Source organism: Drosophila simulans, chromosome 2R (assembly GCF_016746395.2).
Source record: "Drosophila simulans strain w501 chromosome 2R, Prin_Dsim_3.1, whole genome shotgun sequence".
Lineage (NCBI taxonomy): Eukaryota > Metazoa > Arthropoda > Insecta > Diptera > Drosophilidae > Drosophila > Drosophila simulans.
This window is the reverse complement of record NC_052521.2, coordinates 6,865,345-6,887,120: the sequence shown is the minus strand read 5'-3', so window position 1 is coordinate 6,887,120 and position 21,776 is coordinate 6,865,345. Positions and strand designations below refer to the sequence as shown.

General features: G+C 46.1%; 1 protein-coding gene and 1 long non-coding RNA gene across 22 annotated transcripts in view; both read right to left on the bottom strand.

Moving 5' to 3' along the window:
* The window catches only part of LOC6739367 (myosin-9), a 37,828-nt gene that overhangs the window by 4,341 nt on the left and 11,711 nt on the right, over window positions 1-21,776 (bottom strand). For 6 of the 21 annotated variants that reach the window (XM_039292585.2, XM_039292593.2, XM_039292594.2 and 3 more), the window contains 15 exons: window positions 12,836-14,191; window positions 9,757-9,846; window positions 9,452-9,697; window positions 8,541-9,029; window positions 8,175-8,207; window positions 7,010-7,126; window positions 6,316-6,336; window positions 4,642-4,824; window positions 4,191-4,511; window positions 3,641-3,829; window positions 1,608-3,374; window positions 1,053-1,325; window positions 551-993; window positions 169-303; window positions 36-99 (listed from right to left, as the gene is read on the bottom strand). In XM_039292585.2, coding sequence (XP_039148519.1) covers window positions 36-99; window positions 169-303; window positions 551-993; window positions 1,053-1,325; window positions 1,608-3,374; window positions 3,641-3,829; window positions 4,191-4,511; window positions 4,642-4,824; window positions 6,316-6,336; window positions 7,010-7,126; window positions 8,175-8,207; window positions 8,541-9,029; window positions 9,452-9,697; window positions 9,757-9,846; window positions 12,836-14,191 — 5,727 coding nt within the window. Of the gene's footprint in view, window positions 1-35; window positions 100-168; window positions 304-550; window positions 994-1,052; window positions 1,326-1,607; window positions 3,375-3,640; window positions 3,830-4,190; window positions 4,512-4,641; window positions 4,825-6,315; window positions 6,337-7,009; window positions 7,127-8,174; window positions 8,208-8,534; window positions 9,030-9,451; window positions 9,698-9,756; window positions 9,847-12,835; window positions 14,192-19,553; window positions 19,795-21,776 lie in introns of those variants that run through there. The other 15 variants (XM_039292587.2, XM_039292602.2, XM_039292603.2 and 12 more) reach the window with 15 other exon arrangements.
* On the bottom strand, window positions 14,388-19,547 carry LOC120284458. Its single transcript, XR_005543727.1, has 2 exons — window positions 14,579-19,547; window positions 14,388-14,499 (listed from the first exon to the last, which is right to left on the bottom strand). It is a non-coding gene; the product is annotated as an uncharacterized LOC120284458 (long non-coding RNA).

Sequence of the window (21,776 nt, the reverse complement as noted above, 5' to 3'; positions counted from 1 at the left end):
TGTCCTTGGATACCTTTAACTTCATTCTAACTTACATCCTGCTGTTGCTGTTGCTGCGTTTGTGCTTGTTTGACTTTGGCTTGAGCGATCTTTAAGGCTCTAAAATAGGGATAATACGGAATGAATTCGATGGGTGTGTTTAAGCATAGTAACCACTGAGACACTCACTGTTGCAAATCCATGATGGTCTTCTCCTTGGCGTTCTGCTCCTCCTGCGACATTTGTACCAATTGCAGCAAACGCTCCGTTTCGGTTGCCGCCTTCTTGTGCTCCTCCTTTGTATTCTGCAGCTCCTTGACGCATCTGAAATAGAGTTACAACAATATATCAAATAATATCATTGTTATATGGTAATCGTCAAATTCAGACTCAAAAAGTTTTATCGCCTGTCGAATCTGTCCATGTCCATTTGTCCGTTTTTCTACCCGTATAAACGTTAAGGTGTCCGTATTTTGAGGTGTCCGTATTTGCAAGTTAAGTTGCTTTATATTCAAGGTAGTTCACTATATCTTTTCCTTTATTGCGTTATTTGTTGTTATGCAACACTTACGCTTCCAGTTGCCGCTGCGTGTCCATGAGCTTCTTGTTCAGCTCGCCGGCTGCCGCCGCTCCGCCTCCCTGCGTCTGGAGCGACTTCTCCAGCTGGTCCATCTGCTCCTTGCGCTTACGCAGCTGGACATCGAACTCGGCCATCTTCTTCTCCTTTTCCTCGATGTCCTTGCGCTTGGCGTCGATCTGCTTGCGCTGCTCGTCGATGATCTTGCGCTCGCCCTCGGTGGCCTTGGCCTGGTTGTCGATCTGCTTGCGCACCTCCTCCAGTTGCTTTTGTTGCTGCTCCAGCTGCTGGCGCTGCACGTCGGTGGCGCCTGCTCCCGCACTGGCAGCCTGCTGCAGTTGTTGCATCTGCTGCTGCAGCTGTTGCACCTGCTGTTGCAGTTGCTGCACTTGCTGCTGTGCCGTTTGGAGCTGTTTTGCCTGCTCCTGGTTGGACATCTGGCAGGGATAAGTGCGATTAATGGTTATCTATTTGTTTGATGCCATGGATAACCCACCTTGCTCTTCTCCAGCTCTGTGACCAGGAGCTCCAGTTGCTGCTGGAAGCGATCCCGCTCGGTGCACGCCACCTGGAGTTCGCCTCTGACCTTCTCCAACTCTTTGGCGTCCGCTCCGCCGGCACCTGCTGCGGACTGCTGCTGCGCCGCCTGCTGCGCCGCCTGCTGTGCCGCCTGCTGTGCTGCCTGCTGTGCTGCCTGCTGCTGCTGTTGCATCTGCTGCTGCATCTTCTGCATCTGGGCGTGCTGATCCTTGATGTGTTGGTCCATAAGCTAAACCATTTAAATGCATTGGAATATTAGTTTAGTTTATTGAGAATATATTCATAAGTGTAACATGGAACTTCAATAAAGATTGTTCAACACCCATTCAAAGTAACGTAATTTTAAACGCAATAACCAAATGATAATATTAAGTACTTACATATTGACATAAAAAATGTGTGGAAATAAGTGATTTAATGTGTTAGAAAGTATCAGAATGTTTAGTTGTGTTAAGGACAAACTCCTTGTGCTCATTGTGCCCTGTAGTAATGCTCCCACATCGATCCTCACCTGAATGCGCTTGTGCATCTCCTGGGCGGCCTTGTCGGCCATGTCGGCACGACTCTTCTCCTGCTCGATGACCTTGCGCCATTGCTCGATCTCCTCGCGACTCGCTCCTGCCGCCGCTGCAGCCTGGGCCTGCTGTGGACCGGCGGCTTGCAGGGCGCGCTCCGACTCCTGGAGCTTCTGCTGTAGGGTCTGGATCTCCTTTTGCATGGCCTGGATCTCGGCGGGAGAGGCTCCGGCGGGTGGAGCGGCGGCTGGCGGCACTTGGTGACCGTTGCGCAGCTTGCGGTTCTCCTCGCGCGTCTTCTGCAACTCCGCCTCTGCGTTCTGGAGCTCCTTCTGGAAGTTCATGAGGATCTCCTGGCTCTTCTCCAGTTGCAGGACCAGCTGCTCCCGCTCCATGGCCAGCTGCTTGACGTCTGACTCCAGCTTCTGGACGTGCTTCTCCAGCTGCGGATGGGGGGCAGCGCCAGCTCCGCCGCTCCGGTTCGCTTGACGCAGGGCTTCCCGTTCGGCCTCGGCCTTCTCGAGGCGATCGTGCAGGCGACCGAGCTCAGCGCCCATGCGCTCGAACTCGATGCGCGTGGACTCGGTGTTCTCCTGCTGCTTGGCCAGATGCATTTGCGCCTTCTCCAGTTCCTTGGCCAAGCGACCGGCCTCCAGCTCGGTGGCGTCACGCGACTGCAGCGCCTTTTCAAGGCGATCCCGCAGGCGGTCGATCTCCTGCCGCTCGCCAGCGGACAGAGCGGAAGAGGAGGACGTCGACGCTCGGACCGGATCGCCGGGGCTCACCGAGGACTGTTGCAGGCGCAAACGATCGACCTCCTTCAGTAGCTTCTCATGCTTGTCGCGTGCCTTCTCCCGCTCGATGTGCGCCCGTTCCAGCTCGGATCGCTGCTTGTCCTGGTTGGCCAGCATCTTGGCCACCTCGCCCTTCGACAGCTCCAGCTGCAGGCTGGTCTCGTGCAGCTTCGACTCCATGTTCTGCACCTCCATCTCGATCTTCTCGTACTTGTCCTTGTACTTCTCGAAGGACTCCGATTCGTACTGCGATTTGCCGCGGATGGTCTCCAGTTCCATGAGCGTCTTGTCCAGCTTCTCGCGCAGCCGCTCGTTCTCCTCCTTGAGGCGTCGCGTCTCCCGCCCGAAGGTGTCCGTGTCCTGCAGCTTGCGCAGCTCCACCTGGCTCTTCTCGTAGCGGTCGCGCATCTTCTCAAGCTCTACGGCATAGTGGGCCGCCTCCTCCTTGGCCGCCTCCACGCTGGCGCTCGCCTTGGTCTGGGCGGCATGTGCCCGCTCCAGTTCGTAGGTGACCCTCTCCAGCTCGGACTGGAAGTGCTCCTTCTCGCCCTGGGCACGCCGAATGTCCGTTTGTAGCTTGTCGAAGCGATCGCGACTGTGCTCCAGTTCGCTGCGCGCATTGTCCTCGCACTCCTTGGCGCGGCTCAACTGGAGCGCCGCCCGATCGCAGGCCTCCTGCAGCCGAGTGCTCTCGTCCTGCAGCTTGCGCAGATCCTCGCGAGCCTTGCTGGCAGCCAGGCCAGATCGCTCCGCCTCCACCTCCAGGCGGGCTCTATCCGCTTCTGCCGTATCGCAGCGGGACTGTAGGCGATAGATCTCGTTCTGGGCCCGATCGTACTTCTCCAGCATCTTTTCGAACTCCTTGTTGGAGGTGTCCTTCTCGTCGATCAGCTTCTGGCTGGCGTACAGCGCCTTGTCCAGTTTCTCCTTGAGGATCTCGACTTCGGTGACCGCATCGTCGCGCTCCATCTGAAAGGAAGTGATAGGGGAAGACTAAGGGGTTAGGTCTGGGAATTCGGGTTTGCAATGGCATGTAGCTACGGATTTACACAAACAGCCAATTGTTCTGATTTCTTAGTTCAGTTCTCATGCGGTTTTTCAAACAATATGCAGTACAGACAACGTATTTTAGTATAGAGTTTAGTAGGGGTGATAGCCAATAGTTTTGGGTTTCGTTTTCGAAGAGGATACCTGAAGCAATTGCCTTCGCTGGTGGGGAGTTGGGTGTCAATTACCTGGAGTTTCTGCTGAATAGCGTGTGACTTCTCGTAGCGCTCCTTGAGGACCTCCAGATCCGTTTGCATCGCCTCCCGGTCGCGGGCGGCCTTCATCAGGAGGGTCTGTGCCGACTCCGAGCGCTCCTTGAGCGTCTCCAGCTCGTCGGAGAATTGATCCCGCTCCTTCTGGATGCGACCCAGTTGCACCTGGTATTTCGAAGTTGTGTGTGTGTTTTAGTTGCGTGTGTGTGTTGTGGGGTGTGACAGTCGAAAGATAGTTACGCATACGTAGAGATATATGTTAGGGATAAATAGTTTTAGTTATGTACAAGGCGGGAGGTTAGGGGTTAAGGGTGTTCTGGGTTAAGCAATAGCAATCACATCGATCTAAGCGAGGTTTTAGTGGCATGTCGGTTAATAGTTTATCTCTGGGGGTTAGCACAACACAGTTACGGTTACAGTCACACATTTTTGGTTAGCTAGTCTCTTCGAAGATGGGTGTGTGGTTCAGAGCGTGTGTGGTGTAGGTGTGGTGGTTCTGGGGGCTGGGACTTGGACCCGGGCATACCTGCGTCTTCTCCAGCTTCTCGCGTATGCGGTCCGTGTCCAAGGAGAGGGTCTCGCGCTCCTTCTGCATCCTGGCCGCCTGGCCCAAGGCCTTGTCCAGCTGCGACTGCAGGTTGTCGTAGTCGTAGGTGAGCTTCTCCTTCTCGAGCACCAGGCGGCGGTTCTCCGTGCAGGCCTTGTCCAGCTTATCCTGCAGATGGTCGACCTCGTTCTGGGCCTTGTCCAGCGAGTTCTGCAGCTTCTCGTGCTGCAGCTGCGACTTGCCCAACGTGGCCTGGGTGCGCTCCATCTCCTCCTTGATCTTTTCCACCTCGGAGAAGGCCTGTGCAACGGATGGTGGTTTGGGTGAGTGAGTGAGGATGGTTGGTTGGTTGGTTGGGTCATTCATGGGGTTCATTGGGGGTTTTATTTCGGATTTGGGTGCTCAGCTATAGCTAAGCGGTTTTGCCTACCCGATCGCGGTCGGCGTGGATGCGAGAGACACCGCTCTGCGCCTTCTCCAGCTCCTGGCGCAGACTCTCCTGCTCGCCCTGGGCGTTCTCCAGCTTGGCCTTGAGTCGGTACACCTCGCCCTGGCTCTTCTCCAGCTTCTCCTGCAGGGCGGCCGCCTCCTCGCGTGCTCTTTCCGCATCCGACTGTTTTCGGGTTTTGGTTTGGTCGGATTTCATTATCAATCGATCGTTGGGGATCGAAGGGTTTGTCATGTTGTTGTCGGGGGGGTAGAGTGGATGTTGGATAACGGATATTATTTACAGGCCATTATGTAGGACAAAGGTTCTTAAATGACTGATTCGACTGACTGACTGACTGACTGAATGTCTGACTGATTAGTAGACACGAAACAGAGAGGTTAAGGTGACAAACGACAAATATAACGACAAAAAGTACTTAAATTACGATAACGATTACGAACACGATCACAACTTCTAGCGAGCGATTTAGAGCGATTTATGCTGCGAGCGAGCGGCTGACTTTGAGGTAGATATAGAGCAGAAATCAAAATTTGAGGAAGATATAGAGTAGGAATCTAATATAGAGCAGGAACCAAAATATGGGGAAGATATAGAGCAGGAATAAAAACTTAAGGAGGAAAATGGACAGTTGAGAGAACAGAAGAGGACTTGGTGCGTGCTTAGTAAAGATTTTGGCTAAGAAAAGCTTAACAGAAAGTACAGAAAGAGCATAAAGCGGATGTGAACAGTGGAAATAGCATGGAAAACTTCTGAGAAAGAAAAAGATAAAGATATCTTAGGTAAAATGTATTGGAAACAAACGGACAAATAAAGTTTGTAAAAGTTTGCAAAACAAATACGAAGTTTAAACCAAATGTAAAGAAGTTCAACGGGATAAGAAGAAAGGGTGTAGCTGGGTAATGGGTTGAAACAGACGGACATTGAAACACTGGACCAACTTGTTATGGGACACATGGCGGGCATTTGGGCATGAGTTCGCGATGGATTAGACGACCACAGATGGCTCATTAGTGCAAGAGGAAAATTAGGGAAAATTGGCGAAAGTGCGAGAGCAAAGTAAGGCAAAGTGTGCGTAAGAAATGCTGGCGGATGTGTGGGTGTCAATGTATTTGTGGGCGCGAGAGAGCAGTTAAGTCAATTAGCTGGGGATATCAGCGGCCTTCCGCTTCCTGTAGTCCTTGTACGTGTGTGCGTGAGTGCGTGGTTGTGTGTGGGTGGAAAGTCCAAGGGAAAGCGCTCCAGGAGCTGAGCTGCTCTAAGGATACTTTGTCATACTTTGCTTGCATCCGGTTTTCGGGGCAGGTTGCTCTCTTTTCCGAACCGAAACCGGAAGAGTGACAGATGAGCTCGAGGCTATAGCGTACAAGGTCAATGATGTATGCGTATGTGTTGGCTATATGTATAGGCACGTGTGTATGGGTATGTGCGTATGTATATGCTGGTATGGCAATGTTAGTACATCAGGCAATGCAAGTTACATTAAATTGAACAAGTGACAGATTGCAACTAGCTTTGGTTATCTTTTTTTGGGTTTCTTTGGATTACTTTGGCATAGTCAGATGCAGTTCAAGTTTGCAATCGAATTCAATTACGGTTAGTTGCGTTACTAAAAACTTGTTTGATTGATTGATTGCTTGGAAGCGGTTTACTCACAAAACGTTTTTCAGTTTCGCCCTATATTTAGAGAATGAATGTAAGCACAACGGTTTAGATAGAGTTTGGTTTTAGTATACATGGTCTCAACGGCGGCATTTGCAATAAAATCTTTACAATTACGATTACATTTACAGTTTACTAATACATTTACGGTTACGTTAGAGTTAAAGTTACGAAAGAAGCAAACATAAAAGGAGTTTAAATCGAGTTGAACAACTTTATCCCTATCCTTTATCCCCGCCGAAAGGACTCTGCGTGTTTGCCATAGCAAGTGCTCGGGTGTGTGCGTGTGTGTGTGTGTGGTTGGGGTGGCATGTTGCAGCAGAGAAAGTTATAGACAGGCGGATGGGGGTCCCTTCGACTTTTGTACTTGTATTTGTATTGGTGTTCTGTGTGGGTGTGTAGAATCTCCTCTTATAGCCAGGCGAAAGTTTTCGGTCCATCAACAAAGCACACGCACACCGAGATATGTACATGTACAGCATACATACACATACATATATACACACAGACAGTTGTATGTGAGAATTGCACTTGCAATTGCGAGTTCGGAGTTCGATTTATACATAAAGTATACGTAAATAATATATGTAAAGCTAACTAAAAGAGCATTCAGATATGCATATCGATATATGTACGAGTATATGGCTGTCTCGATTCGCAGGCAAGTGTGGGAGCATTTGGACCATACCTGTGTGACTCTCAGCTCGGCCTGGGTGCGTCGCAGCTCGGCTGAGGCCTTGTCGGCCCGCTCCTGGGCTCGATCCAGTTCCTGGGACGTGGTCATCGTGGTCCTGCCAAAGGTTGTCTTTGGGCGGGAAACGGGAAACATTCAAATTAGTTGGTTGGCCATGGTTGGGGCGATATGGATAACAAGTGCAAGACAACAATCGAAAGCAGTTCAAGGCATTAGCAAATGTGTTTACAGAGATGATTGCGAATACGGGTGACTTGAGGTGATGATGAGTCGATGAGTCCAGCAGGCAAGCTGTTTACAATGGATACCAATCCGATCCATGAAGCTGTGAATGATTCAATGAGCGTTTGGCATTTTGGATTTCGAAACACGTTTCTCTCATATTCGGGTGCATTTGACGCTTGGTTCTCTAAATTCGGTTTGTATTTGTATTTGGGCTGCTATGGCGCTTAGTGAACTAAGTGGGTTAGGCTGGGTCAGCGGCTTTGGCCGACTTACCGATATCTTGCCCGTTTCGAACATTAACTTTTGTACATTCTGCAAAGTACGATACGAACATATTTATATCTTAATCTTAGGGTATGCATGTTCGGCGGCAATTCAACTTGTTCACACCTCCCTCTGTCCGCACAGCGATTAAATCAAAACCCAACTATGTAGGCGAGTGCTGCTAATCCTGTCTAAGTATCTAAGTGCGCAATATGTTAGGGCTTTATCGGATCTGAAATAGTTGCTGCTGGTGGGTGGTTGACTGAGTTCGACTTTAGCCTGCTGGCTCTAAATGGCGAGTGATAGTCGGTTGACAGGCAAACATTAATACTACGAGTTTTTGGGTGATGAGTGATAGTTACAAGGCTCTAAATTAGATGCAATACGATACTATACATGTGTCGGCGATACATCAAAGGTGCGCTTTTGCATAATAGCGATATATTCCATATTCGTTTTCGATGAAAACCAAGTTACTTTATGAAATTACCAAAATATTACTTTGTTCGATTTAACTTTAAAAGTTTAAAACCATTTATAGGGTGAACAATTTGGGCAGACTTATGGTAAGTGAAAGGATTTCAAACTACTTTACTCGAAAACTACGATACTCGATATTATGCAATCTAGTTGGTAAGTGGAAGTTTGGAATTCGGATTTTTGGGCTTACTTTGTGTAGTGTGGTCTGTTCTTCTAGCTGCATCTATATTTGGTTTATGTCGGGTGAGTTTATAATTCAGGTTGATTGGTTGTTGTAGTTATTATAATTGTAGTTGTTGTAGTTGGGTAGTTGGTAGTTGGGATGCGTAATGTGTACATGTAAATACATATTCAGATACAGATATATAGATATAGATGTAGATACAGATAGCACATAGATATGTACGTGTTGTATGCATATGGGTTAATAGATTATCGATAGCAGTATGTATGCAAGTCTCTCGATTATATGTACACAGCGCAAACATACATACGAATAGACTGATGATAAGTTATTAGGGTAATGTCGGGGAAACTGGTCATAATGCACGAGTACCTGCGAACGCTCCAGATCGTGTTTCAGCCGCTCGTTCTCCAGCTCCAGGCGGGCGATCCTCTGCTTGGTGGACTCCCAGTCGGCGCTGCTCCTGCCCATTTCGCAGGTGGCCTTCTCCAGCTCGGCCTTCGACTTGCCCAGTTCGCTTTGCGAGGCCTCCAGCTTGATCTCCAGCCGCTCCCGCTCGGTGACCGCCCGCTCCAGGCGCGTCTGCAGCTTCTCCACCTCACTCTCGGCAGCCCGCAGTTTGATCTTGTAGTCGGCCACCTCGCGCTCGTGAAGATCCCGCTCCTCCTGCTTCTCGTGCTCGGCGCGATCCCGCTGATCACGCAGCTGGGCCATCTGCTTCTCCTTGTCGCCGATGGCCTCCTCCAGGCTGGTCAAGGCGCCCTCGGAGCTGCTGTGGTGCGCCTGCATGGCCGACAAACGGGCACGCGCCATGTCCACCTGGTTGTCCTTCTCCTTCAGCAGATCCTCGAGGTTTTCGATCTATCGAAAAAGATCGGGGGAATTGAGGAGCGAACAGAGAAAGAATGGTAAACCCTATTTCGAGGTTCCTTATTTTGATCTAGAAAGCTTTGGTGACCTAGCCTGGCAGTTGGCAAAGATAATTTCTATCACTTTTAAAGGATCCTATCAAATGTTACTATAGATACTTGTTTAGACCACCTTTTTCATCACTTTTGTAAACGGAATACATAAATAGAAAACAGTTTAATTATTTAGAGCTACTTTAAGATATAATAGTTGAAAAAATACTAAGTTTAATTTCAAAGGATCTTGAAAACATTTCAAATTACCCCAATACCTAAGCAGAATAATGGTCTTTCTAGTTGTAGTACCTTTTTAGAACTAGATTAGTATCAAATTGTTGCTGAAGGGGGAAAGGATGGGGGTATGGGATGTCTAACCTTGCGCTGCAGCACGCTGATCTTGCGGTCCTTGATGTCCATGTGGTCCTTGAGCTCGGTGAGCTCGCTGGTGAGGCGATTCCGTTCCTGGACCGTCTGCAGGGTGCCCTGGGTCTTCTTCTCGATGAGGCGGTTCTTCTCCTCGAGGCGGGCGCGCATCTCCTCGACGTCCGTCTGCAGCATGTTGTAGTGCTCCTCTTTGGCACATAGCGACTCCTTGAGCACCGCTATGTGCCGCTGGTAGTCCTGACGGGAATTACTTTACTGTGCAAACGGAAAACTTGGGCGCTAGCGTTTCAATTTACCTGGTGCTGCTCCTCGAGTGTTTTCATTTTGGCCGCCATCGCCAGGATCTCTTGATCCCTTCTCTGTATTTCAAGACGGAATTCGTCCAGCTGAATTTCGATTCAGTAGGGTTTGGGTGGTGGTTATGGGGTGGTTGGAAAGGAACAAGTACAGATAACATTAGATCAGAGAGTGTTGCCACGCATGGTGCTGCCTGGGCCGGGGACTGATCCTTAGCCAGGACTACAAATACTTGGTGGTTGGTGTTCTTGGTCTGCTTGTTGTCTCAAAGTATCATTTGCTGTTGCAACTGAGTGTGAATATGAGCGATTTGGAGGTGCGGACAGCGAGCTTACGCTTTGTATAGAATGAGAGTTGGTGGATATGGGTAATGTCTTGGGCCCCCAATCCCAGATATCGGGTTTGGTTTGGTACTTAACCTTAACCTAACCGCCCTCGTTGCGTGTCCTGTTCGGTATAATCGTGTAGTGGGATGGTCTGTTTTGGTGTATGTCTGGTGTTTTCTTTCGGGGATCGGAGGTTGGGTGTTCTGAACTAGTGGGTGGGGTGGCTTGGCTGCTTTTCCGTACGATGCTCGACGTTCGGTTTTCGTATGTAATTTTATTGTTTGCTTTCGAAAAGTTTCCATTTTATAATGCTTACAGCTTAGGTTAAGTTTAACAGATTTCGAGAATATTCTTGCTTGTCGGAATTAAGTCTGAATGCAATCTTAATTAGGTTTACAGTTAAATCATTGTATAAATAGTACATCCCGTGGGATCATAAATGTATATGCGTATAATAGAATATTAACCATAATTATTTAAATACAATACAAGTATATAGAGAGTTATGTATAATGTGTATATCTTATATCAATATTCAAATGCCTCGTTTCTTGTTCTGTTCGTCGTCTTGTAGAAAAGGGTTACAAATCAATCTGAGTCGAAGAGGAGAATCAAGTTTGGCTGAGCAACAAGAACAGAAGTAGGAAAAGCAAGTGGATAGTATCTTTGTATCTTTGTATCTATTTATCTATTCACACGCTCGCACATTGTGCTATCTTTCGAATTGGCTAGTGATAAGCTTTTATCGTTCGGTTACGCTCACATTCTTTAATGTACATATATTTGTATATATACGTATATAAACAATTGAAAAAAGTTTATCTATGAACACAATTTCCGTTTTTTGTTTTACGATTGCTGCATATTTAAGGGGTTCTCGAACTACGAACTACGACTAGGCAAAATTAAAGTAACTCCAGACTCACATTCCCGTTTTCAATTCATCTAGTATATATTTAAACACTACTTTAACAAGAATTTTTACTTTCTTTGAGAAATATCTATGCGTAATTTCGATTTTCAAGCACAAAAAAACAAGTTAGCACGCTATAACCGATAGTCCGACTAAAAGGTTTCTATATTCAAAAGTAATCAGTAGTATGTAGTCTAGCATGCATTCACTGTGAATTTCGATAATAAAGTTTCGGTTTCATTTGGGGCACAAAACTGAACAAAATGTCGGCCAGAGGTCTGGGGTAATGGCACTCTATATATTTTGTATACTTATCGATGTCTACCGATTTTTAAGTGTTTAAAGCGCTTCTTCGAATACGAAATACAAACACTAGTTGAGTCGAATACATAATAATACAGTAGAGTGTATAGTATTCGCATAGACACATTTTGAATGCTTCTTCGTTTCACTTTTCCACGTTGTCTCAGACACACAAAAACTAATTCAACCAGGCGATCCAAAGCGATTCGATCCCCGACATCACCTATTCGGTTATAGATTGCACATACAAATTTCCATGTTTTCGTTCATAATTGACCTTCATTGCTAATCACACGCTAGTTTGTTCATAACTCTTGCATTTGCTTTTGCTGGGGAAGGCTTTGGGGGCACTTAAAACGTAGTGTTGCACGGAGGAGGCGGAAGAAAGTCGAGTAAGGTAAATTATTGATGCAATAATATGCACATTATGCCCACTAATGCGAGAGAGAAAGTTATAATTGGATTAGGCTAGTCCTGGTTAGTTAGGCTAGGTAGTTTGGTAGTAGGTTGGGTATAGGAGGTCCTTGATGGCGCGGAAATACTATGTCCATGCAAGGGTTCGTTACTTACTCGCTTAAGCTTAGATTAGATAGAGTGTGTGTCTGTGCTGCACTAACAATTGGCTAAGTTGTCGAATCTTCATACTAAGTACGAGTTACTCTATAGGTTTTGATTTAATAAATTTCAAGCTTCGTTTTTGTTTTACTTCACGATTTCGATTTTTGTTTTATGTCAGCTCGCAAAACTCGCTACTTTCACAGGCGGCGAGACAAGTTTAAAGTAAACGTTATTTCATTTCGCATTTCTCCTCCTGTGTATATATATAAATTGTTGTTACGTGTGAGTAAATCTCATTTAGTTTTATATACAGTCTTTTACTTTTGAGAGTCAAGAGCAAGGTTCTACAATTTCCAAAAAAACATCCACAACAATACGAATATTCGCAGCCGAACTCGGCTTTCGGTTTTCTTAATGCCCTGAGTGCTCTATGCAAAGAACGTAAATCCAAATGTACAACTAATATTCGGAATAACATTGGAATTTGGTAGCTTCATCTTTCGCTTCACTGTTTCTACTTTAAAATGGCACATGAAACAATAGTTCTTCTCCGACTTCACATTCACATCATCGCGAACTTTCTTAGCTTAGCCTAGATCTTCTAAGAGTATCCACTTTATTATCATATAGGTTGTATATTGTATGTATAATACTTGGTGTCTTATCTTCTCCCTACGCGACAAACTGGTTGATGCAGAGGAAAGCGTTAAATGCAGATCGGCCAGCCGTCTATATCTTTATCGGTATATAGACCGGTTATAGACGATTAGCCCTTCCAATTGGGTTCGTTTGCTCTCTGATTGTTATATATATATAGGATGCTGATGCTGATGCGGATTAATGAGGCTGATTGATGATCGATTTCGATTTTTCGATGTTGGGGTCGTCAGATTTCGGGGAATGGGGGTTCTCGGTTCTTTTTTTTCGGTTTCTTTAGGAGTCTAGGGATAGCGTGTCTACGTCAAATTTAAAACTTACTTGTCGCTTATGCTCTTGCGGCAGTTTCGGGTAATCTAAGTCTAGTTTCGAGTATGGCAGATGGTGGTGATGGTGGGCTTGATGCGGCTGCTGCTGCTGATGGTGCGAATGCGAGTGCGGGTATGCCGTGTGATGCGAATGATGCGAGGAGTGGTGCGGATGCGAATGCGGATGCGTGTGCGAGTGGGCCGCATGATGCAGTCCGTCCACATAGTCCCTGGCACTGCTGGCCAGCGTCCCTCCGAACGGACCGCTCGTGTTGGCCAGCGCCGCCAGCGGATGCGTCTGCAGGTGATTCTGATGCTGGTGCACATGGTACTGGTACTGCGGATGCATCTGCTGCTGCACCGACGCCTGGATGTGCGAGTGTCCCAGCGGCGGTCCCTGGGATCCGCCGCCGTAGTGTTGCGTTCCCGCGAACTGCTGCTGCAGGTTGTAGGCCAGTGCGGCCGCCGAGGCTCCCGTTCCGGTTGCGGCTCCCTGGTTCTGGTAGTACTGCGAAATGGCGGGATTGGAGGCGTGCAGCGACTGGTGGGCCATCAGCTGGCGCTGCTGGAAGGGGGCCAGGGGATTGCCGTAGCCCAGATCGCTCTGGTACGGATTCCCGTAGCCCCCGTACTTGCAGCCATAGCCCGCCGCGGTCGTCGTCGGGTAACTGGACACCAGATTCGTTACGGAGTAGGCCGGACGCAGTCGGGCTGCCGCTGCGGCTGCACTCTGTGCCGCTGTCAGCTGGGTGGGCAGCACCTGCTGCACCTGCGCCTGCGGCTGGAAGTACATGTTGGGCTGCGAGGAGAAGCTCGTGGACATCTGCATGAGGTTATCGTTGAGGTACGGCGGCGAGGTGTCCCCCGGATGCAGGGTGGGGTAACTGGACACCACTCGACCCAGGCCCATGCCAACTCCGCCTCCTCCCAGCGGCGTGGTCACCAGCTGACCCAATTGACGGGCCTGATTCGTGAGATTCAGTATCTGCGAGCTGCGCGATATCGACTTGTGTGCCTCGTTCAACAGATTCACAATGTTCGAGGAGCTGGTCTGCTGGAGCGGAGGTGCCGGATAGCCGTAGACATCATTGTACATAGTGGCCGAGGGCAGGCCGGCAATACTGTAGCGCCTTCTCCGGATGGGCGAGGTTTGCTGGCACGGTCCGTAGATCTGCGGATCGTACAGTCCGTATCCACCAGCTGCCGTTGAGGTCGAGGGGCCGTACAGATCGTAACCGGGCGGGCCGTAACCATTGCCCGAGCCGTAGGACAGGGGGCCCGGACCCAGACTTCCCGGCCCGTAGTACTGGCCAATAATGTCCGGCAATGGAGGACTGCTTCCGCTGGCGCCCGTGTAGTTATTGTACATCTGAAACGGGCGATTTCAAATGGTTGGTTGCTGTAACTGCTGTGACTGACTGACTGACTGGTAGTTGGGTTTTGGTTGGTTGGTTGGTTTTTCTGGTTTCTGGTATCTGTTATCTGGTTTCTGGTTTCTGATTCTGTGGTGTCAATATTAGAGAGCACTCTCTTTTTGGGTCTGTTGTTGGGTCTGGTGTTATCTGTTATCTGTTTCGATTTTCCGGCTTCGATGCGTTATCGCTCACACAGCTTCTGGCAGCTTTTGCTCTTGATTTCTTGATCATGATCGTGGCTTAACAAACATTAGCTATCTATCTATATACATACATATGTAAATTTATGTATTGAGGTGGTTTTGCACATACATATATGTATAGTAGTAGAATTGGCTTACATTTAACATAACGAATGCGATTTTTGCCCGAAACACTTACGGACTATTCTGGCCCCATATTTGAAACGTGATTTATTTGCTTAGTTCTTGTTATCATTATTTTTGTTGTTTTTCTACAAGTTCTTCAGTTTCGTTTTTGTTCGACTTTTTACACTTTTGCGCTTAATTTACAATAGGGTTTTGTAATAGAATGAGATTGGTTGATTATGAGTTATGATTTTTCGGTACTGTTTGGTTTTGTTTGGTTCTCTTTTCGTTTTTCCATTGGTTAACTTTCGTTTGGCTTTATATGGTTAGTTATATAGTTGGTTCTGAGGCGCTTTCAACGGCTCTTGTAGGCACCCAAAAAAAGTTCAACAAGGGCGGGGGGTTGGGCTTAGGTGTAAGTGTTTGTGTGCGTGTGTATGAGCGGTGTGATAGTGTGTGTCTGCGAAAAAGGGGGTGTGGTTTTTGGTTTTGGGGGGCGAAGAGGAGGCGCAACATGAAATGTGTGTCACTTGGTTGACAGCCACGAGGATGTCGCTGGTTTTTGTATCTATTTATGTGTGGGATGCCTGTATCTTTGTAACTGAACGTGTATGGGTGGCCCTGTAAGTGTGTCTGTGTCTGGGTGAATATATCTGTGAATGTATCTGTGTGTCGATGCTTCTCTTTTGTTGCTGTATTTGACTTGGTTCGTGTGATCGACGCGGCATACAAATGCAACTTGGATTCTGATTTCGTATTTCTCAGGTATATTTTTGGGTAATTGAGTACTTTAGTATTTCGGTTTTATTTTTGTTTTGTACAATTTGCTTTCGGTATTTTGTTTGTACGCAGAAAAGAAACATAAATATTCGTATAACAATATATAGTTCAGATGCATTATAGAAATAACGTGCAAAAGTATATTTGTTAAATAATTTGGTTCGGTGTGTTGGAGAAACAAACAAAATATATATTCATATAGTTGTTTAGACAGACAGTGAAAGAGAGAGAGTGTGTGTGTGAAAGAGACAGTCAGAGATTGAGATTGAGTTAGAGAGAGACGGTTACAAAGAGACTTATAGAGAGAGATGAAAAGAACGCAAGTTGTGTGTGTCGTGTCAGACAGAGCAGAATATCACTTCTTTTCTTAATTCTTTTCATATAGAGAGTATTTCTTTCAGTGTAGGAGTGTTGGTGAGAGAGGGTCGGAACTGTGTGTGTATTTTGTGTGTGTGTGCGAGTGGAACCCATCATGAAGAGAGTGTTGTAGTTGTTGCATTGCGTGTTGTGTGAGAGTTCGAGTTCGATTCTGATTTCGATTTCGAGTGGATACGGTCAACGTTCGTAAGATTAGTTGGTACGTTCGATATTTACAAAAACCAAAAAGTAATATATCATACACAAACACGAGCGCACACAGACACATGTGAATGTGTGTGAGACAGGTGCAACGACACGACAACAATTGTTGCCTATTTTTCGGCCTCGAGATGGGCTCGGAATCTGGGATTTTTTTGGTGGGCGGTGGGTGGCTGGTCAGAAGATCGGGGTTTTTTTTGGGTCTCGGTCTGTCTTAAGCGGAATAACGCAATCAATATCAAAAACAACATACTGAAGAGTAACATATTTATATATATATATATATGACTGAATTTGCTGATATTCGAATATATATAAAGAGCGACAGAGAGACAGAGAGAGAGAGAGAGGAAGAGAGTGAGTGGGAGAAAGAGAGACAGAAACAGAGAGGTAGGAGTATATATTCATATGTTTGTTAGCCATATTGTGGATATATATACACGTCATAATTGTTTTATCATTTTATCGTCAAAAAGTTGTCAGTAAATGAAAGATTTGCTTTCTTCATCTTTTCTTCCTTTCTTCCGTCTACTCGAAGTTTTAATCAATTTGTTATTGCTTTCCCTTTGGTCCTTTTTTGTTATTTATATTTATGTTGATATTATTTTTTTTGGTATCGTGCGAAAATATTACAAAAGCATATTGTAAATAGTTGCATACGTTTTTTTCGATTCTTGGTAAACAAATTTGTTTTCATATTTGTCATAGCATTTCTTCAATCGTTTTTTGTTTTTTTTTGGTGATCGCTTTTAGAACAACAACAAAATATATGTTTTTGATGTAATTAAAAAAGATCAATTCTGGAAACAAATATATACTTTGAATTCATTAATTGCGTCGCTTGATTTGGTAATTTATTATTCAAGACTGCTTGCCTACGTTTTTAGACGTTTTTGTGTGGATTTAATTTTGGTTCATTAAGCCAATTATTGGAGCCATTACAATCGATAGGTTTCGTGAAAAAATCATCTGCATCTTTTGGCAATAAAATGACAAAAGAATTATTCTTGTATGCTAAACAGATCACAGTTCACTAATGGTTTGTTAATTCGTATCTGATCAATTCAGTTGAGGTTTTACTTTCTGATTTGCGATAAATGTTTTACTTTGATTTCTAAGGTTTGCTCTTTGGTGTGTTGGTTAAATGTTATATATTACTTTTTGATTATGTAAGAACAGTAAGAAAAAGGAGTTCAAAAATCAGCGTTCCGTTCAAAATGCTAAGTTTAAAGTTTAACAAACATTGTGTGAGTGTGTGTGTATGTGGGTGTGTGTGTGGGGTCACAAAGTAAAACGGAAGTACAAAGCGATTGTAGAAAACTATACTATATACTATAATAAAACGATTACACAAACAACATTAAGACACAAAACATACATTTACATAGTTTAAGGCTCGTAGTAAAACAAAGATTAGTATAAATTTGAAAAATGATGCCAAGAGAGCAAGGGAGAGAGAGAGAGCGAGGCAGAGAAGGAATACGAGAAAGAGAGCGCAGGTGAGCAGAACACTTAAAATAATGCCAAGAACTTTTGCTCACCCACGCACACACACACAAACACATGGAAATGGCGGACCGAAATAACAACATTTTGGTTACAAGGTTACGTATACGTCACGTGTGTTTGTGTGGGACTACAATGGAAAGAGAGGGGGCTACAAAGACGGAAAGAGAGATGGATAGAAAGAGAGAGAGAGAGGGAGAGAGAGTGAGAGAACAAAGCCAAAGTAAGAGGCGAAATCAAAAGCCGAGTGGGTGGATGTGTGGTTGTGTGTGGGTGGAAGTGTGTTAAGTACCGAATACATGTAGCAGAGTGTATATTTTGTGGCTATTCAACCATTTTGTTGCTATTTTCGTTTGTTGCGTGCCCAGCAAAAATCACAAAATTAAAAACAAACCCGTAAAACGGAGTCTTGCAAACTGAAAAGAAAGCCAAGGGGAACAATTTCAATTTTATGACTTCGTGAGGCAGAAGGATAAAGCCAGAAAGAGAGGGAGAGACAGAGAGAGAGAGAGAGAGAGAGAGGGGAAGAGGAAGAGAGAGACTGTACCCCCACGACATTGACATGTGGGCACATCACATCACGCAGGACAAACAAAGGGAATGCAAAACATTAAAGCGGTCGGAGGGGAAGTCCCGCTTTTCAATGGGGATCCCCTTTTCCTCGCGTTAATCATGACAAATCATCACGTTCACGTTTCGTTTCGTTTGTGCCCGTGTTTTTTGTGAGCAAGGCCAGACAGAGTCCCTTTCCCTATTGTGTCCTGTCTGCCATTCACTACCCATCGTCCCTCAGAGTCCCCCACCTTAACCCATTGTCAGTTGTCCTGTCCCATCTCTCGCCTCCACGCACGTGCCTGATGGAAATGTATTTCAAGTGACATTTATGAAGTGCATCCCTGTCGGCTCTCGTTTTTTTAGAATTTCGGTGGACTAGGCTTTTCTGTTAATGAGCGTGGATGCCGAAGGGTTAAGGCGAAAGGGGTGTTAAGGTTGCATGGCTGTGCACGAGTATATGCTTCTTGCACTTTTCTGCAAGTTCGCCCTGTTGCCGAATTTCACTAATTACGCAGAAAAGCAGGCAATGCGCCTTCCCCATTTTAGCCCGTATTAGTGTGTGTCTGTGTTAGCCCGAAAGTGTCCTGGTGTGTGTGAGTGCGCTGATATGTGCCACTGTGTGTGTGAAATTTAATTTGCAACTCGAGGCCACAAAAGGACAGGCTAAACTAAAGAAGTTTAACCAGTTTTGTTTGTTTTGCGTGCTAGTTGCAAGCACAGAGAAAAACACTCAAGTACACTTAGTCGCTCTTAATTTAGTTATTTTCAGTTTCTCTACGATAGTTTCCCCCAATATTCTACATTCTTTTTATAGCAATTTTCTTGGCATCGTATTTTTAAAGCCAATTGTAATGGTAGGATATAATGTTACTTTTGATAAAGATAAAAGCATTTTATTCATTTCGTATAGAATACGAAATGGTTGAATACATTTCTGGGTCATCGTGTATAAAAAAAATCCTTAATACCAGCCAATTTGTATTTAGAGCCCCTCCTCTAAGTGCCGATATATCCTGAATTTATACGGTCAAAATTCGAAACCGAAACCGTTCTTTCTTTTGCAGAAAGTTTTTATGTCCTTTCCCTCTCTCTCTTCGTGTCTCCTTCCTCCTGCCGCCCATCCTTCAACCTCGCCGCCCCGCCCCTTTTGCTCATGGAGTTGCTCATGTTACGCCTCGACAGGACATTTAAATGGCTTTCGGTGTCTGGGTGCCTTGCAGCGCCTACTGCAGCGCCCCATTGATGGGTTAGCCATCGTTTTGATTTACACTACACCCTGTGTACCATCGCCACCCTTGCAATTCTCGCCCACAGACATTTTGGTTAGATGCATTTCGTCGGTTTGGTTGGTTTGTTATGCGAGCCGCCTTTTGGCTGATTGACTTTTGAATGGAGTCGAAGGTTCTGTTCTGTTCTTGTTATTGTTCTTGTGTGCTGAATGATGAGTAATGACATTTCGAGCTGAGCTGATTTGATGACTGGATGATGATTCGCTGTTGGTTTTCGTGGATTTCAGTTGCCGCAGTTGTCTGACTGACTGACTGGATGGGGTGACTGTTTCCGGTGGAAGCAGTGGGCGGTACAATACCTTGTAGTAGACATAGGCATTGTCCATAGGTTTCTGGGTCTCTCGCCTGGGTCTTTAAGTGCTAATGTTGCTGCAATCGCAATGTTGCAGGGTTGCAGTATTGCAGTGTTGCAGTTCGTTGTACTTGGGCTTAGTGCTGCCTAGCTGCTATTTATGTAATTTGAGCTGGCTGCCGCTGCTGTGCGCAGGTGTGTGTTATTGTAATACAATAATAGACTGCTGCTTCCCCGTTACTTTTTACTTTTCACTCTTCACTTCTCCCCTGTTCCGCTGTTCTGGGAAAACTTGTATTTTCTTGGCGCTGCTTCCTGATTCTTAGCGCTGTCTGCCTAATGCAAACGCGAATGTGAGTGTGAGTGTAACCTTCTGGCCCACCATACGCACGCACACATTCTCACCAGGAGAAGGGACACGTACACGTACACGCACACGCACACTGCCGCACAGACAGGACGAGGAGCTATAAAAAGAAATTGTTGTTGTTTTTCTCGCTGTCCTTTCGGTGTTGTTGCTAGTTAATGTTTGCTGCGAAAGATTTTTTTTGGCTGCTGCGGCTGCTTAAGCAAAAATTATTGATTTTATGCTGCTACTGCTGCTCTGCTTTTCTGCTTCTCTGCTGCTGCTGCTGCTGCTGCTTTTCCTGCTGATTTTCCTACTGCTTTTCCTTCAGCTGCTGAACGATGGGGATGCAGGATTTGAAAAATTGCACTGGCACTCTCGATTTAAGCTATTATTTTCACACAGACACTGACATTTACAGGTAAAGGCACAATAATGAAATGCTCGACATTCCTCTTTATCTACATCCTTTTGCGGTCAAGGAATGGAATTTTCATTTGAATATTCTCTTTTTTTCCTTCCTGCACAGCACACGCGTTCGCGCCACGAGTGGGATCTTCTGTCGCGTTTCTATACGGATGATATTGGGGTTCGTGTGGATTTTTCGTATCCTAGCACAATTCTAATTCACTTGGCTTTGGCTCGCTGCCCACTGCCCAATTTTTTTTGCCATTTGAGTGTGCCAAAACTTTATTTCTTCTGTGCGATTCGCGACGCGCTCTGTTCGATTCAAAATCAGTTCCTTTTTTAATTCCGTATCTCGGCTCGACGGCTGGAGCGTTGCGTGTACAACTGTTCGCGCCTGCGGAGCTTTTGCGACCACGAGGCCACTCAGCAGCATGGCATATCGCTCATCCGCACCGTTGCTCGGCCACTCGACTCTCGTCTGCTCAGCTTTCACTCGTCGCTCGTTATGGGGGATTTGAGCCGCGTAGATTTCGGCACTTTGTGGGCTCAACTTTTGGCACTCATTTGAATCAGTGCTCCTTGCAGTAGATTATATGTTCAAACATTTCAAATAATATTAAGCTGATGTTTAGCAATTCAGTTTTTATCTTATTTATGTTGACATTTAGCTTTAAATGCAACGTCAATCCATTTAAAATCTTTTAAATCTATAAAAATGTAACTAAGGATTTATAAGACTTGAGCTTATATGCTGCTATATAGAATGTACTATTTATATATATTTTCGACTTTTGTACTTGAACATTTGCGATCGGCACTTGCCCCGTTTCCCTTCAAACTCGAACCTAGGCGAGAACATCATACATCATGATGCGTTTAGCTTTGAGTATTTATTTCGCAGTCAATCGGCTCTCGGCACTAAGCTCTTCACTCATCCTCGCAGCTTTTGGGATTCGGCTCTCGTCCCGATTGAGTCGTGTTCCCCATTTCCGCTCTCAGGTCCAGTCATGTGGTCTGTGGCACGAGAAAAGCTTCCTAGGCCGAGCGAGAGCTTTTACGTTCATTTACGCTCAAAAGCTGGCGGCAATATTGATTGCTTGCCAAAGGGCAGTGGAGTGGGGTGAGGCGGGCGGCGGTGGGAGGGAGTGGGCGAACTCGCTCTGCAGCTACTCGCTGCGAGCTTAACCCTGCACTGGCTGCGGCTGGTTGAAACGGCCTTTCCTGCAACTGAAGGCCTGCGCACGACACGGACTGCACTTCTCGAGCAGCTGACTAGCGGGCGGTCCCAACTCTGCCACCTGCCACGCCCCCTATCCGGATAAGCCTCCAACGCCATGCCAAATGGCCCCAACAAATGGCATTCCGGGCGCACTGGCCCGCAAAAGTAGGCAACACTTTGCATATTAAGGCAGCTTCCATTCAATTATTATGCTAAGTGGGCAACTCATTAGGCAGTCATTTGTTTTCGGATATGCC